Raw genomic sequence first — 18,373 nt, 5'->3', positions numbered from 1 at the left:
CAAAATGCATGGGATAGATTTTTTTTTAGATTTTTCTCATGATGGTTACAATCAATCCTGTCGCCCCGTTTTGGCTTGACGTTGAGTTTTGGGACACCCTGTATATATATATATATATTGAAAAAATCTGTGGAATACGTAGTAATAAAAATCCAATGTTATTACAGAGATAAATAAAGCGATTTTTCTGAACGCATTAATGTGTTTCGATATCCGACATCGAAATACATTAATGCCTTCAGAAAAATCACATTGTATAGAAACAATTTCATGAACAAACATATCCCAAGGAAATTAATTATTTGTGGATCGAATGAGATTAAAAGAGAATTTTCATTAAGCGAACCGGTTAGGTAAAAACTGAAAACTATTAGATGTTCGTTGGCGCCAATTTTTTGCGTCGACCACAAACTACAAACTTCCCGCCGCGAATCGATAACGCGTTCCAAATTTAAACTGTATGTCCCCGCCATTTTTGTCGGATCTAATGAACTATTAAACTGTAATTTGGCTGCGCGATGGGTCCGCGCAAGTATTGATCGGGATTGGGGCTACCATTTTCTGCCAAGTCACGGATTGGCATCGCTGGCGATTGTGGAACTTCGAGAGGAACCCGAGCCAACTGCGACGCTCAAGTCTTAACTCCCAAGCATAGCGTGTTGGCAAATGTTTTGCGAGCGTCAACTCATTCCTAATTTGGAAGTTTTGCTTTTTTTGTAGAGTGGTTGTGACAATCGATTTTGTCACAAATTGATCATTTCTTTATGTGATTAATTATTGTGTAATTTGTTTATTCTAATATTAAATTGTATACCTAATTTAATTTGTTGTGTGTACCAATACATAGAAATGTATATGTAACGTGTGTAATATTAATTATACTTAATTCAACGAACCTAAATGACTTTAGTACGTTAATTATAGCTTATATGTAGTAAAATAATATAAGAGTATCTATTGATCTTATTTATGTTGTATTTTATCAATCAATTTTAAATGATTTACTAAATAGGTACCTAGCTATGTTGTATGTAACTATCTATGTATAATACTGTATAAGTATATAAACAAATAGGTTAGATGAAAAATAAAACAACTATTCAGTTATGATTATTTATTTAAATGTACAAAAATCCAGTAGGTAGCCGTAGTTCAAAATTCAATTATACAGTAAAAAAATACATTATACATTTTAAAAATATTTTTTAAGGTCCTGGCAACTCATTATACCGTACAGGATATGTCAATTGATTGCCCCGGTCCCAAGAGTATAATTCCTGAAAAAAGAAAAAAATGACATTTACTAATTTGAAAAAAGCGCCATCTATTTTCACAATTTAAATTATTAAAGGAATAAAATTCAGAGACAGCTACGTAGTACAACAAAAAAACACTAGATGGCGCTAAATTAAATTACAACGCCATCTATCGGTTACTCTTGGTATTATGATTATTACCTTATGCGTATGATCGTATCCCAGCTGTGTTGTTTTTCTGAAAGGGTTTGTGAATTGCAGCGAAACTTCAACCGGTTTATTTTGATACAAATCTATTGCAACTGTTACTTTACTGTCTCTGTCTGTAGCCGAATCGAGAGCATAAAGCACACCGCAAACTATAAACATTTCGCCTACCTAAAAAGTAAATAACATTTTTGTAAGTAATTATTTTACCACAGCTTAGGTATTTCTATACATATTTTTGTTAGACTATCAACTATTCTATGAAAAGTTGTGTGAATAAAATTCTGGGTTCTGTAAAAAATATATTCGTGTAATATTTTAATTCAGAATAGAATTTGGTGTAAAGCCAAAAACATCATAGAACTTACTTGTTTATGGTTCAATGAAATGTTCCAGAGATAATCTATATTTAAATCGTCTTTGTTAGGATCAAAGTTTAGCTGAAAAGGAATACAAATGTTGATATAAATGATAAATACAATAATGGAAATTAATTATATTTGCCGATCGATTGGCCCTATTTGCTACTGTTTATACAAAAACGTAATATATTATAATATCATGCTAACTGTGCACAAATCAAATATTCGATTCGTTACATGTTTGTTACTGATATATTTTAAAAACTAGATAATGATTTCGATTATCCCAGGTTTTAATGTGACCCAATTCTTATTGAAGAGTGCTTGATTACTATCTACTTCAAATATTACGAAAGTTCCTGTTAAGTATGATTGCATTAAATTAAGGTGAGGATGGAATCTTTAGACTTTAAGTGAGTAACAGAATTGTTCAGATTTTAAAATCAAACGTAATAGTCCGGGATACATCGCCCATTTTTGCAAGTGATTACTATCAAGCTAATTTTTCGTGAGTAGCTTTATTTTGATGAGATGCCCAATAATTTCATGTACGAAACTCTCGATTGTGGTAGCTACCAGAGGAAACAAGGATAAAATATTTTGATTTGATGGTTCTCAAATATTAATTACTAACTGAATGTTTTTTTTTTGTTCAATCTCAAGATAATTATCTAAATTATTCGAAAAAATATTTGTCCTACAAAATGTATGGTTTGATCAAAGAGTCCCCCTTTCCAATGTGTATCGATAACGAAGTCATCATAAATGATTACTAACCAGCTGATTTTTTTATTTTCACTTATTTAATACTTATATAATTCAACAGACATATTGTCCTACAAATTGCGTAATAAATATTTGAGAACCGTCAAATCAAAATTTTTTATCCTTGTTACCTCTGTAAGCTACCACAATCGAGAGTTTCGTACATGAAATTATTGGGCATCTCATCAAAATAAAGCTACTCACGAAAAATTAGCTTGATAGTAATCACTTGCAAAAATGGGCGATGTATTCCGGACTATAAGCGAAGGCAATATAGCTAGTTTTAAAATTTACTAAAGCAGTCAAAAATAAGTTAAAAGAGACTTTCATCGACTTCTTTCAGTCTGTTAGTAAATGCATACCTTAGCAACGGCTGTGTTATTGGAACCATCGATAGAGTAAATTGCCCAAAGCCCGTTGTCATCGGCGCTAAAATCAACCTGAAAGATATTTTTCATTAATTATTCATTATTTCCAATTCATTTTTTCCTATGCATGTTTTTTGTACCATATTACCTTACATAATATTATAATTACCTACCTACTTACTTCCAATTTTCGAAATATTATTTGAATTTGATTTTTTTTGATTTGGGCTAAAATTGTAATCTTTAGTACTTACCTTTTGTTTTTTACAAGAAGCGAATATGAAAGAGAGTTGCAAGAATATATACTTAATCATCATATACATAAATTGTAGATCAAGTAACAATAGTTACTTAAACTACAATTTATGTATTTTAAAAATTATTCTAATTACTTAAGTACCTGATTGTGCTGTGCCGTATAGAGCTTCCCTCCCGCATGGGGTAATTCTACAGATTTTATCCTGCTCTGCGTCAAATCGTATCTGATGATATCTCCAGGTTGACCTGATTCGTTGGCTTGGTAGAAGAATGACCCGCTGTATACTATGTGGCCGTTACCCTGAAAATATATAACTGGAGTTGAACCTAAATCCTAAATATGATCGTGACAGCAAAAAATTGACGCATTTGTAGAAATTTTTTTAGAAATACACTTTTAACAGAATTTTCAACTAAACCAGCCTCAAAACCATTTTAAAACCTATATTTATCAATAATCAGTAATCTAATGAAAATCGAAAACCAGTAGAATAATTAAACAACAAATAATTACTTTATTGACACGATTCTCCTCTATATTGAATCCACAAAATATTTTCGAAATATCATTATCAATTTAAATTCCATTACTTACAAAGAAAGGCTTCTGCAGCTTATGAAACTCGTCTACATGATCCTTCTTAAAGCTGGCTTTTGTTCGATACTCCCGAAGTCGCTCTACGTCATTCTCTTGGGTTGTCCACAGTTTTTCTTTCTGTAATTATAGCATAATTGTTATTACATTTAAATCAAATATCTTAAATTTAAACAAACAAATACAAAACACATTTTCTTGTTCTAGATTACGTAGAAGATATTATAATCTACGTATTTTTTTTTTATTTTTTTTTATTGGTAATAGGGAAACGCTTGACCACAATCTCGCCTGATGTTAAGCTGAGATGTGGTCTAAGATGGTCGATGGAACGCGCTTAACTAGAAGGTACCTGCCCCCCTAGTCAAGTGGCTTTCTGTTAGCGTAGCGTTCAATAGAATAGACTACGAATGTATGAGATTGACGTAAGCTGTAGATACGTTTAAGTGGCTTTCTGTTAGCGTAGCGTATACGTAAACGTATCTACAGCTTACGTCAATCTCATACATTCGTAGTCTATTCTATTGAACGCTACGCTAACAGAAAGCCACTTGACTAGGGGGGCTGTTCACTCTACGCTTGAAGACCCCCATATTGTACCCCCATATAGTATTGTAGTATTGTATCTACATAATGTAAAATCTAAGCAAGTATGATAATGGTAATTGACTGTAAATTGAAAGCTTTTTTTGATGTATGGGAGCTTTACATCAAATAGAAAAGCAAGGTAATTTATGGAAAATATGTGGTTTACTTGAGTTTCAGTAGCATTAGAATCTCTCAGCCAGGCGCCAAATAGCTCATCTTTGTAACGATGATACACCGGCTTACCAATCGCGTAAAGTTGACAATCTGTTTAAAATAAAATAATATTTAACTTTCAATTGAACACAAATAATGATATCAGAGAATTTGGAGTAAACGGAAGAATATATCTATGTAGGTAATCTAGAGATAGCAATAGAAATATATCTTTGAATTTTACACAATTTTCTATTTAAGTTATTCATCTAAGTAGCTATGTAACTACGAATGTAATAACCATTATTATAACAATTCTCCAACTCATTGGCTTCCAAATGTGATAAATATTATAGATTCGTACACATGAGAACACCAAGAAGACCAGTAACAAAGCTTCTTCGCTTAATATTATGCGTAACTAGCTTTCCGCCCGCGGCTTCGCCCGAGTTTTCAGAAAAACCCGCATAGTTCCCGTTCCCGTGGGATTTCCGGGATAAAACCTATCTTATGTGTTAATCCATGTTACCCTCTATATGTGTGCTAATTAATAATAATAATTTCATTGTAATCGGTTCAGTAGTATTTGCGTGAAAGAGTAACAAACACACACATACACATCCATTCTCACAAACTTTCGCATTTATAATATTAGTATGATAGGATAGGATAGGATTTAGCGTTTCACTTACTAGTGTTCCTCCTCGGCTTATACCCCGTAGTACCATTCATAGTAGATATGAGAAGCAAGGCTCTATCACACCTCGGACAGCTAGGACACTTCTGAACTTGGCAGAGTTCCTCGTAAGACGTGAGTGTTGGTGGTCTGGAGCCGTACTCCATGGGCTGCTGCTGGACTGGCATGTGCTGGTTTGGACCGGGGTCTAGAAGTAATGACGAATGTGTAAGGTACAGATGTATAGAAGTTATGTCGTATGTTTTAGGTGAAATAAGGAAGAGGATTTATTTATAAGGTGATGACTGATGAAGGTAATGTACGATGAAAGTGAACATTTATATTTTAAGCGATGGCAAAAGGATTTATATCTCAAATGCTTTAAGACTAATTCTATCATATTATTAACAGTGTGGATTAAAGTAGGTATCTTAGTACTTGAAAAACGTAAAAAAATAATTAATGATAATTATTAAACCTACACAATATACATATTCGCTTATGATCCACCATATTTCTAGATTTAAGTAAAAGTAAAAGTATCTACAATTTACTATTGTCATCTTATAATGTAACAGAACTTTACTTACACATCAGACGAATATGTCCCTTCACGGTCTGGTTATTAAGCTCATTCTTGGCTACACAGCTATACTGTCTAAGGTCATGTTCTCTAACATTAGGTATCTCAAGTCTCATAATCCATCTCCAAGTATCTCCAGTGGTGGACACTTCAGTTTTTAGCCTGGAACCTTCTATGGTCACTCCGTCTACCTCCCAGGCGAAGACTGGTTCTGGCCATGCTTGGACCTAGTGAAAATCGACTTTAGATTCCCAAATTTTAGTACTTACGAAATATAAATACAATGATTCAGTTTTCAAAATGATAGATTAAGCTTATTGACGAAATTTTTATTACACACAATTATGTTAAAGTTTAGTAAGATAAAAGAAGTTTGGCTAAACTTACTTATTCATTTATATGAATAATTGTTTCCACCATAATATTCCAATATATTCTTACCTCACATTCTATTTTGACGCTCTTATTAAAAACGTAGACGATGTTATTTGGTACTCGTATATATGGACTAACTGTAAAAATAACAAAAGTAACTAAGTATTAATATTCGTAAAAGGCAAATACAACTGTATTTTTAATTTATACTTATAAGATTTTTTAATTAATTAAGGTTATGAAGAAGGTTTAACGGAAGTTCTTTTCATAATTATTTCTCTTTAGTTTCTCTTATCAACATAGCATATTGTCATGCTATAAAAGCGGTCTACCTTTATAAGGAAAAAACAAAAGCCCAGATAAATACTCACAATGCACTTCAACGTCAGTTGTCTGGTTGGCTGGTGGCTGCATACCGTTGTTGGCTAAACAAACATACTTCCCAGTGTGCCATCTCGATACATGAGGTATATTTAGTACGTGACCACTTACTGATGCGTCACGCCATGAACCCTGGAATGAGAAAATTAAATGACTCTTGAATTATTGCTTACTAATATTAAATAAATAAAATAAAATAAATAAATCATTTATTTGCACCATTAGATATATCTTACAAAAATTTAATGACCCAGGCTCCTAATATAGTTGTAAACTGTTTTTCAGGAGCCTGTGTTCACACTAATTTATATTACACTGTTACAATGGCGTATGTACACGAATTTATTCAGCTTTAGACATAATTTATTATAATATTATTTGTTACATTTCAACATATTATAAATGATAAAGTGTGTTTGTTTGTCTTTCTTTCACGTCGTAACGGGCGATTTTGTGACATGATTTTTGTGTCTAGAGATAATAATTGAGAGGCTGTTTTATGATAATGATAGTAAGGAATGTACTTTAACCACGCTTGTAGTTACTTGCAGTGGCAGTGCTACCCCAGATTATTTTCTTATGTAACCGAAAAAGAGATCTTCATGCTCTTTTTGTAAACTAACGTAAACGAAAATAGTTATATTATATTGAGGGCGTAAATACATGCTCATTTCCTAGCTCATGTAATTATTAAAAGAACCTGTATAATTGGTGTTCCATCAGCTCTGCGCCACTCTATAGTGGGCTCTGGGAACCCTTTGGGGTTACAGTCCATACGCATCGTATCGCCTTCTCTGACGATCAAACGTGGGTTGTCAACTGTAATGTAGAGTCACTTTTTAGAAGTCGTTAGTATATAAAATGTAGTCCTTCCTCGTACTTCTTATTACATTTTTTTTTCGTTTTTTATTGCTGAAGATTTGGATTGAACATTGTCAATTCTTGTTGCAAGATCTGCGCTCAAATATGATTTTGATAGTGTCTTTTTTCACACAGTTTTGGCAATTTGGCATATATTTCTATTCTCTCGTTTATGCGATTTATCTTTAAATTACAGTTTATAAAATGAGGTAGAAGACTAGGCTACTTATAATATTCTAGTAACTTACGTGCGAAAGAAGGTGGAATGAACAGTTGATTTTCCTTAGTATAGTTGTATATGGATAAGCCAGGCATACCCGGAAGGCCATCTTTGCCATCATTACCACGCATTCCTTTTGGTCCTTGAGGTCCTCTATCGCCTTTAGGCCCTCGTAAACCGGGAGGTCCTGTTGCCCCTGGCTTACCTTAAGAGACAATAGAAAAGATTTTAAATTTAAAGGTGTTGTTGGATATTATAATTTCAAATGGACAAGTTAATTCAAAAGAGGATTACAACTTATTTTTATTTCAAAAATATTATAACCCAACACTCGTTACATTAATGCCTATTCAGATTATTCATTTGCCACATTAATTTACTTTTAACCAATAAGTAACGTTTAAATTGTTGAAAAATATATCAAATATTTTTTCGAATTTCATAATTACCATCTTTGCCATCCCTTCCGTTTTTCCCGGGGCTTCCATCGTGACCAGGTATACCATTAAGACCATCTTTACCGGGAGCTCCGTCCGCACCGTTTCTTCCAGATAGACCATCTAATCCCGGTTCTCCAGGCACACCATCTCTGCCATCTAGCCCTGGATTTCCTGGGAATCCCCGTTCTCCTAGAATAGTAAAAGCACGTATTAGTAATTATGATTATTTTTATGAGTTATAATTATTTATATTATGTATTTGTCTGAAAGTGGAGAATACAATATAGCTAGAAGTTCGTCTTTCTGTACACGTGTAAAATTACTGTGGAAACTGGAAGCCTTAAAATAGAAAAGGAAATAATCACGGAAATAGAGCGAAGGAGGAGCGGAAATTTTCCTGCAACTTAATACAAGTGTATTTGAATGTTACCAATAGCTAAGTATATCGTGTATGGTTAATTTCGAAAATGTTTGAAATTAATTTTCGAAAACTTCTAATTTTTTACTTCATACAAAACTTTTTTTACATAATTATGAAACCTTTTGGTCCGGGTGGTCCCACGGGACCTCTGGCACCATTTTGCCCCGGTAGTCCAGGGAGCCCAGAGTCCCCTCTCTCTCCTTTCGGCCCAGGGTCACCAGTCGGACCTTTTGGCCCTTGCACACCCGGGGGACAGTAGTCCTGTGTTGCTTTACAGAAGCCCTGTACGACGTTGTACTGAAACATGTTGTTTTTCAGCTTAATATATTATGTCACAAAACACAACCTTACCTACTACTTCGAAATTTATCTTTACGAGTGTCAAAAGAAAAAGCCTTTTAAAATAAATTAATTATTCAGTTTAAAATGAACCATGAATCGTGTCGGAAGTGGGTTTTTATTACTACAATTTTGGAAAGTTAACTATAAAAGCATTTACAAAAGCTCTAGAAAACACAAAGATCCAATAATAAAACCCACATCATGCTTTGCTCATAATTGCTTCGTCCAGACTGATCCACGATAAAAATAAAACAAAACATACTCTATGTCATTCAGTTTAATATTTTAAGCTTAGTGAAATATTTTTTTAAATCAGTTCGATACTTTCGGAGTCTATTCATTTCAAAATCTGTCCTCTATCTAATATTGGTATATATGTGATGTTGTACACTAAAATACTTACAGGAACTCTAGAATAGCTAGTGAGCCACACCCAGGTGTCACCACCAGGAGCTGGTCCCTTTGCACCAGTCTTCTTCATCTCTGCTGCATCTTTCTCTTCCAATTCCGCTCGCATTTTTGGATTGAAGAATTCTACATGTGGTGCAACCGTGTTATCATCTTGGATTGGTGATGGTTTCTGGAATGTTAAAGATTTATTTCAGACAGAGAATTTAAAAAGCTAGAATAATTGGAAAAATACCTAACAGGAACGATAAGAACAAATTAAAATAGAATAGTTTAAAAATGTTTTAAATTTTTTTTCCGTTACCAGACCGTTATAGATTAAAGATGTATTTTTTAAATTTATTTTGACGATCTAAAAGCGCGTGATTAGTTAGCGTGTTTATCGTCATTAGTTGAATCAATAAATGTTCCAGTTTGATTTAAATTATTACTAATCGACTGCAATAACGATCCAATAGAAACATGTTTAATAATAATCTAATACACAACTTACCAGCATAGCATCTCGTTTTAACCTATGCGTAGTACAACTAATTTGACTACAGTACGTCCTAATTCTCTCCTCCAATTCATTGTCTATCGCTAATTTCATTAAATTTCTAGCTTCTAACTCTACATCTATACTATATTTCCTATCATTATGTTCTATATAACTGTACGTGTGTATAAGTAATGATAAAACACCACAAGCACAAGCGAAAATTGAGAGCTTTCTGCAACACGGTGGAACCTCGACGGCTGTTAACTTCTCTTTACACTTTATTAGCTTCATTTTTCATTTTCTCACTTTCACTTTCCCTGTCTTTAAAATTTGAATCAGAGTTAATATCCCGATGATAATCTTTTTCTATTTTCGAGATATCATTAATTGTATTAAAGTTATACAGTCTTCCAGTAGGAATGGTTTAGAACTGAGTTATCTGTAATCCGGACCAATATATTATATATAGGTCTTCCGGTATGATACGCGTTGCACAATAAGCAGATAACCAATTGTGTCCTAGCCATTTAACTGATGGAGAGATCCAATCGGACATTTGACAGACGTGCGTAAGGGACCAATTTGTAGTTTAGATGAAAAATACTTAGTATAATTGAAAGCGTGTTCTATTTAAGTTCTCCGTTGTTCCGAAAGTGTTTTTGACAATGTTTTGGAAATTGTAAGTAGGTATTAATATGATTTATGATTGAGATTTGAGAATAATAATTGGCGAATACATTTTATTTTTTATAATATTTTTTTCAAGTGAGTCGAGTTTATTAAGACGATGTTTTCCCGCGAAAATTGCGATTTGTGAAACGTCTGCGACTTGCAAGTGTGAGTTTGTAATGATTTTCTAATAAATAATATGGTGATTTTGTAATTAATTGTAAGTAGAGTGTAAAATTAGTATTTTAATTTGCATGTTGCAAAAATGTTGTAATCAAACAAGAATTTTGATTAGGTTTTCCCGCGAAAATCTCGAATTGTTCAAATCTATACTAATATATAAAGCTGAAGAGTTTGTTTGTTTGAACGCGCTAATCTCGGGAACTACTGGTCCGATTTGAAAAATTCTTTCGGTGTTAGATAGCTCATTTATCGAGGAGGGCTATAGGCTATATACCATCACGCTACAACCAACAGGAGAGGAGCCACGGGGGTGAAACCGCGCGGAGCGGCTAGTCAAAGATAAACAGATATTTACATTGTATTATGATCTGTGACTTTCTAATCCTTCTTCCAACCTAATTAATAATATAATTTATAAAAGTCCTAATAAACAAGTTCAGTCACTACAGAATCCTTATTTCATTAAAAATTTATCTACCTACATGAAAAATAGTAACCAATGTAAACTATCCTCTGAATAATGATTAAATAGGTATTTAAATGTTTACAGAAACGGAAAATATTAAAGTTGTAAAATTATCTTCCACCACATTCTGAGTTCATGTAATTCATACGTCTATAAAGATACGTGACCCTTAGCATTTTAGCCCTTATTTGTGCCGGTTCAATTATTATTGTAACACCTACAACTAAAGAATAGTCATGTTTCGATAATACACTATCCTTTCATTATTATATCTATATGCTAATAAAGCTGAAAAGTTTGTTTGTTTGTTTGAACGCGCTAATCTCGGGAACTACTGGTCCGATTTGAAAAATTATTTCGGTGTTAGATAGCCCATTTATCGAGGAATGCTATAGGCTATATATCATCTCGCTAAGACTAACAGGAGCGGAGCACTGCGGCTAAAACCGCGGATCACCGCTAGTAATACATATATAATATCTCTTATAGCACAGGAGCTTTTTGAAGCTTAATTATTAATTGTTTTATTTCCCTAAAGTTTTATGGAAGGAACTTACACAAGCTTAAACATATAAAAAAAAAATTTTCGATCGTAAAGCACTCTCTGATGCTTCGCATCATGAGTCGTGCAATTACAAGTACACGTCCACAGACATGTATCAATAATTAATATACATGTCTGTGTACACGTCCTATTCCATATATCCATGTTACAAGCAACATCATATCAATAATGTACTAATTTTTACACAGCTTGAACTGTCTCTACTGCGCATGCGCCAGGAACTATGTCAGGGACGTAACATGGCACATCAGCCAAGGTCACTCGTGTTTAGTTGTCACAGACGAGTGGAAGGTATCTCTAGGTTTCTACTATGAATTTTACTCCACCGTTCGCGAGGTCTCCAGGTATGTTTTTTAACCAGTTTTTACGTGAATATGTTATAAGTGTTATATAAATCAATTTTATGAAGTGTTCGGTCTAGTGGTTTCTTTGTAGTTAGTGTTATGCGTTCGCATCAGGTTATGTTGGTGAATAGTTCAGTAGTTCAATAAGAGATAAATTGGTAATTTAATTGTGAAATCATATCGTGAAGGACCATTTTGTTTCCTAATCAAAAAAAAAATAAGTATCATTCGTTTGAATGTCTTCAGAACTTACTGAAACATTTAAAATTGTTAATATAAGGAATGCAAATAAAGTTTTTATGCAAACCTTTTTTTGCAAAACAATTGGGCATTGCACGTAAGATACCCAGTATAAATGTCTATTAGGTAATAACTTAGAGGTAATAATAACATTTATTATTTAATTTTCATTGTTTTCTTCCATTTTCATTGCCAAAATATTCGAAAAGTGTAGCTCGCAACATTTCATATTTCACGATAATAATATTATGTGTTTAAATCGATTGTTCAGCTCTAAAAATATATTAGAGCACATATTTTAAGATCTGTCTATTAGTTGGTATGTGACAACTGATCTGAAAGAAGAGTTTTTAAATGTAATTTCAAATTTGCTTACAAGATTTATTTCTTATATTTTGTATTATTGAAACTTCGTGCTATAATAATTTGAAAATGCTGACGATAATTATTTATAGAGCCTAGAGGTGTTTAACAAAATTCTAATCTGTATTTTGTTAAATTTTCTGAAAAAATATGTATCAGTATTTTTAATATTTTCTACATATATTTTAGGCGTTTGTCATAGTATGGCTTCAAAATCTAAACATACTATATATAGCATGAATAAAACCCTGGTTATAGTGGTTCTTTCACGCGATAAGTTAATTAAAAAGTTTGTGGCTTCGCTTGGATCTATTAAAAGTTAAAACGTATTTGTAAGAATATTAAAATGCACGCATGTATTAATATTTTACATATCAATTATTATTACAATAGAAACAAAGGTGAAAGAAAAAGGAAATAAAGTGAGATGAATGATAACAATAATTATTTAAAATACTTATTTGAGTTTTACGTAAAACATCGAAACTAAATATACTTTGTACGAAACAGATTACGCATGTTATTAAATTTTTTGTTAATAATATTAATTATAAAATGGCCAAGTATGGCCAAGTATTTCTTATAAGAGCCAAGGAGGGCAGAAAGTTTGACATAAGACTATTTATTTAATTTTTAGTTATATAGCATTCAAATGCTTTACAAAAAATTGGTTGTCTGTAAAGTCGGTTTACTGACGATAGTTGAACGTGACAACGTCCGATTGTGCTTCTTTGTCGCTCGTTCCGCGCTCTCGCTTGCACTTCGAGCCTTACATGGAACGCTTCAGAGCGAGGTAACGCCGCATGAGTCATGTTTTTTCGTGCGTGCAGCCGGCGCTATCGAATTATAAGACGTTGTCACGTCAAAAATTTCGTTTAACTTTCCAGCATGCAGTATAGAACCGTTAGATGACTACGAGGCACCCAGAGCGCCGCTGCTCCGCCAAGTATCCCTTGATGAGGAACGCCAGGATGACTGCCAGGGTCACTGGAGAGGACCCTACCTCGAAGGGGAGGAGGAGGAGAAGGGAGTGAGGCTGTTCAGAGCAATGCTATTGCAGCATTTGAGGCTAGAGGATATACGACCTCCACCGTGTTTGCTGGTCCCTGCGAATCCTGATCAGAGGTACATTTTTTACTTGGTTCTTTATACGACTGTTTTATAAGGTACTAAGTTATGTTTAATAGCGTCGTGAACGTGTTTATTACTTGCTAAGCCTAATATCCATAATTAGGTACTCTATTCGATAAGAATCCGCATCTAGTTTAGCTTTGTCTATAAAATTGGTTCATGTTAAGCCCTTAGTATGTACGCATTAATAGTTTACTCTTCGCTAGTATTTTGTTTTCATTTTAACACTTATTTTACCTCAAATGATTGCTGGTTGTGGTTGATGTGTTTGTTTATGGGGTTAGTGTAATTCGGTTCATTAAAAAGTTTATTTTTGTTTCTAGGCCATGGTATTCTTGCGATGATCTTCATTGTTTTATCAGGTGATTTGAAGTGTGGATACAGTCATCTTGCTAATTGTGATGTCTTTTAACCGTTTGTGTCATGTAGGCTTGTAGCGTCGTCTAGTTTTGTGTGTGAATTTGTTTGGATTTAATCAGAAAATAAGATTGTACAGATGCTTTAAATTCTCACTATCATTGAAGCCTGCTATGTCGTTCCCGACAAAAATATGACTGGTACAGACTGGACTCGAACCTTTATCGGATATTATAGGACTATGCTATTGTTGCTAGTGTTACAGGAAGGACTTATTGTTAAAATGAAAGGCGGAAATCTGGATTAATTCATTTATTTACTAATATTCAACAGTTTAAAGTATGTAACGCTCGTGATAAAAGAATACAGAAGTATTTTTTTGTACAATACCAATTCAAACAGCACTACAAATATCTTTAGCTGAACTTTAATGATTGCCTCATTTATTCTAATAATAATAATTATTTAACAGAGGCTGGTGGATGTATTGGCGAGATTGGCGCGCGTTAGAAAAAGCCGCAAAACGGTTTAGGGAAACAAAAGCGTGGGCTAGGCTGGCGGCCAGAGCTGAACATATACCCTTGCTGAGTTTGGATGAGGTGGCCTTTGAAGATATTATGCAGGAATTGTGCCATGTTAGTACATGTATATTCATTTTATTGTGATAAAAATAATGCAGTCTAATCGAAAAAGGTTAATAGTATATTTGTTCAAAATAAAAAAAAAATCATGGTTCGCGACTATAAACTTCGCTGTAAGTCACATCACAGTTTTACCCTTCCACGCAACCCTAAAAATCAACTAATATACAATATTTCTAACATTCCAGGCGTGCGTGCACCTCGAGCAGAGGGCGCTAGTGATCCTCGCGTTCCTCTGTGAAGTGTGTGCACGAGCGGTGCGTGTGGGCGGCTGGTGTCGCGCGGCGGACTGGGCGGCGCGGCACGTGGCGCAGTGCGCGACGCCGTGGGCGATACGGCACGGCGGCTGGGTGTGTGTTGTGTGTGTGGTGTATATGTCACTAGCTAGTAGCTACTCGCGAGTTGTATGTAGGTACACAACGCAACAGCTTTGAAAAATCCCTGGGTTTAGTTCACTATGACACCGACGCTTACACTGAAAGCAATCGTCTACCAATTAGATTCCACTATGTTCCGTCAAATCACTCGCAGTGGTGGGGTTTCGGGTATTGTTTAGAATTCATCCGCGACCACTAAAGATTAACTACTTTCAAGATAAAGTAGAAACAAATTATAGCATATGATACTCGGTAAAGATGTTGTGTATGTCAAAAAAATGATCAACTATTTTTTGTGAATCGTGATACGATTCAGACCAGATAATTTTATTTTAATCCGGGGTAAACAAATGTGTATTCTTATATCTCTTAACAACGTCATATCTTATTACAGAGTAACGTAGTCGAAAAAGCCAGTGGTACTCGAAGAGATGACACCCTCCTCGCCGGTGCTGCGATAGCTGCCCTGCTTGCATTCCTACTCTTTTGCAGAACGAGACTCCGCGTCACTTTGTATTGATAACTCATAACAGACTGTATTCGAGTTGGTTTTTTATCTGTGGTATTGGTAGTAAATGGTTTAGAATGTTTTGGATGTGTCGCTGCTAAGTTATCTTAATATATCTGTACTTTCACCAACCGTTTAATTGAAGCCTAGCCTCTTTAAGAAGTGGTCTTGTTTAACTTTTGAGTAATGACCTGAATGATATTCTTGAGAATGAAATGTTAATGAGGCTAGGATCTTTATTAAATAGCTGAATAAGCCACAGATTAGATATTAAGATAATTTCAAAGCGTATAGTGAAAAGCAGAATATTGAGAACTGAGTAAATGAATGATTGTTATGCGGGATTTGAAAGGTGTGTTTGAAAGACTTCAAATAGGGTTTATATTCAATGTTGTAGCTATTATTGTATACTGCTTTTTATGTACTGGTGCATTTACACATTCGTGCGAATAGCGACGAATTACAGTGCAATCGCTATAAATAAATAACATCGTTCTGTTTTTCGCATAGTCATGGTTTTTCGGAAGTAATAAAATGGAACACGAATGTGTGAAGAGTAATTCGCTACGACACTCGTATACGAATGTTTTGTCTACGAATGTATACGAATACATTGTGTGTGCATAGTGTCGAGGCGAATTACGAACACGAATGTGTAAATGCACCATTACATATTATGGATATTTTGTATTGCCTAGTTTTATATCTATGTAGTTATGTATTGCAAGTTTTCAGTAATTAAAAATAGCTTTAGGGTGTGGAAGTATTTTATACGAAAATATGTTAAATGTAAATATAGTAAAGAGTGTTAGATAATTTAAATTCTATTTATATTGGACGCATTAAAAATATGTTTCCTATTTTAGGTATATATCATTTTTTTGTACTCAATTAAAAATTCGTGGTGGAAGAAAAGGGAACATGGTTAATAAGTAGGCCGAGACGTCTAAACGTTTACAAAACATTTTGATAAAAATTGGACTGTAAAATAATATAATAAGAAATAATAAGTACTTAATTATAAAAAATAATTTACCCTATTCAGGGGAGTCATTGAAATATTCAGGGGATGCATTTTAAGTAATAAAAAGTATAACAGCAATATTGTATAGATATAAAATATAAAAAATAATGTATTGGGATGATATATATTTTTTTTATTTAAGAAATAATATATAATTTATACACACATATATGTGTAGCGTATTTGTAATTTTCCTTATAAAGTGGTTATAGTATCTTTGTCACATTTTAAACCTAAATGTTTGTGTAAAGAATTATATTGCATAAAGAGGTTTATAACTTTATAGCTCTTAGGGCCGATTTTTCAATGCTTGGATAAAACTTATCCGTCCAATAAAGTATTACGCGGTAATATTAAAATGTCACGTAAACTGTCGAATACGGGCAATTAGAATACGTTTTAAAAATGTTAGTTTTATACATTATTCGGAGAATAAGTTTTATCCAAGCATTGAAAAATCGGCCCTTATTTATTATAATATATTCCGCAGTCCGCTCCATTTTAAGTAGCGATATAATTAAACCTGTAACTATGTTTATTTCACACATTATATGTATACCTATGATATATTAAAATATTTTATTTAGATATGAGGGTTTTATTTTAATTCCTAATATAATTCAGATATATCTAGCCTTGATTATGGAGTTGAAGTCTCCGAAAAGAAGATTGATTGTCGATATAATCTGTGTCTTACTTATTAGATTTCAATATCAGTCTTAAACGCAGTTCCTTCAAGATCCAAAAGCTCTAACAATTAAAAGTATAACCTATTTATCTGTGGTATAACAGACTTGCTGTGGTTCATAAGATTCGCAATAAATTGAACCAACTGAATTTAATGGAATAAGGCAAAGTGGAAGTTTTGAATAAAAATTTAAATATTAGTAGATATTAATTACAGCAGTTCAATATATCTATCTCTATATAGATTAGTGTATATCTATAACTAGAAAATAGATTATTTATTTGTGTTTACAGATAAAAAGCAGGTTTTAACATTTCTTAATTTAACTTACATTATTCCTGTAAAATTACAGATGCACCAACAGTAACTAAATTGCTTCAGTTAAGCATTGATAATTTTATTCTATGCGTATTCTTGCTCTATGTCAACAAATCTTTAGAAAACACCTTTTCTAATTTCAAATATTAACATAAAGCACTTCTTATTGAGGGAATAAATAAAAATACAATTTACTATTTTATTATTTTTATTGTAATTTTTCATAATACCGTCGACGCCCGACGCTCGACCCAATGCTCTTTGCGTACATTAAATAATTTCAAAATTCTAATTAAAAACAAGTGGTTTAAATTGGATGACAAACGATTACAATATTCAACAATCAATAAAATATTTAATCAGGGTAACAACCGCATTTTTATGGATGAAAAGCCAAATAATCTTATGTCTAAATTATTCGTTTGCGATTGACTTGGCTTTACATCCATAACCCTTGTCATCTTGGCATAATTTGTACTATCAGACAATTAACGCACTTATTGCAATCACATCTATTTTACCGAAACAAAGAGCTCACTACATTCGTAATAATATTGAATAATTAGCTAAAATAATACTGTAACAATACCGCGTCGAACCGAAAATATTAAACCATCGAGAGCCACCCGAAATATTCTGTTACAACATGTCAAAATTCTATCTTAACTACGTTTAAAATCAATAACATTTTTAGTTTTTTTTTACTTAATTAATATCACTATACGATCTACGCTGTCATCTCGATACCGAGATCTGCGG

At 33.3% G+C, this 18,373-nt stretch overlaps 2 protein-coding genes across 2 annotated transcripts; one reads left to right on the top strand and one right to left on the bottom strand.

Moving 5' to 3' along the window:
* Positions 1-1,099: 1,099 nt before the first annotated feature.
* LOC149901590 (uncharacterized) lies at positions 1,100-10,160 on the bottom strand. Its single transcript, XM_090110793.1, has 17 exons — positions 9,753-10,160; positions 9,255-9,431; positions 8,629-8,806; positions 8,098-8,277; positions 7,677-7,853; positions 7,268-7,386; positions 6,558-6,699; positions 6,253-6,323; positions 5,819-6,038; positions 5,245-5,436; positions 4,566-4,663; positions 3,812-3,931; positions 3,359-3,517; positions 2,953-3,030; positions 1,832-1,903; positions 1,458-1,634; positions 1,100-1,277 (listed from the first exon to the last, which is right to left on the bottom strand). Exons 1-17 carry the CDS (start codon positions 10,029-10,031, stop codon positions 1,206-1,208), a joined length of 2,511 nt encoding a protein of 836 aa, XP_089966919.1. The 5' UTR covers positions 10,032-10,160; the 3' UTR covers positions 1,100-1,205.
* Positions 10,161-11,814: 1,654 nt separating this feature from the next.
* LOC149901589 (uncharacterized) lies at positions 11,815-17,160 on the top strand. Its single transcript, XM_090110792.1, has 5 exons — positions 11,815-11,967; positions 13,458-13,695; positions 14,531-14,693; positions 14,888-15,049; positions 15,471-17,160. The coding sequence occupies exons 1-5, from the start codon at positions 11,934-11,936 to the stop codon at positions 15,594-15,596; spliced, it is 723 nt and encodes a 240-aa protein (XP_089966918.1). The 5' UTR covers positions 11,815-11,933; the 3' UTR covers positions 15,597-17,160.
* Positions 17,161-18,373: the final 1,213 nt, after the last annotated feature.

This window comes from Colias eurytheme, chromosome 16 (genome assembly GCF_061535395.1).
Source record: "Colias eurytheme isolate Ceu_HAF_F1 chromosome 16, ilColEury1 Martin Lab GWU primary, whole genome shotgun sequence".
Classification (NCBI taxonomy): domain Eukaryota; kingdom Metazoa; phylum Arthropoda; class Insecta; order Lepidoptera; family Pieridae; genus Colias; species Colias eurytheme.
Note: the sequence above shows the minus strand (reverse complement) of the source record. Positions and strands in the feature narration are given on the sequence as shown.

Bases quoted from the DNA above. Each gene is read 5' to 3' on its own strand.
- LOC149901590 (XM_090110793.1), bottom strand. From the start codon at position 10,031: ATGAAGCTAATAAAGTGTAAAGAGAAGTTAACAGCCGTCGAGGTTCCA. The intron at 6,324-6,557 runs GTGAGTATTTAT...TTATTTTTACAG, and splicing joins AACTGACGTTGAAGTGCATT to TTAGTCCATATATACGAGTA. The intron at 1,904-2,952 runs GTATGCATTTAC...ATTCCTTTTCAG, and splicing joins ATAACACAGCCGTTGCTAAG to CTAAACTTTGATCCTAACAA.
- LOC149901589 (XM_090110792.1), top strand. From the start codon at position 11,934: ATGAATTTTACTCCACCGTTCGCGAGGTCTCCAG. The intron at 11,968-13,457 runs GTATGTTTTTTA...TTAACTTTCCAG, and splicing joins ACCGTTCGCGAGGTCTCCAG to CATGCAGTATAGAACCGTTA. The intron at 14,694-14,887 runs GTTAGTACATGT...CTAACATTCCAG, and splicing joins TTATGCAGGAATTGTGCCAT to GCGTGCGTGCACCTCGAGCA.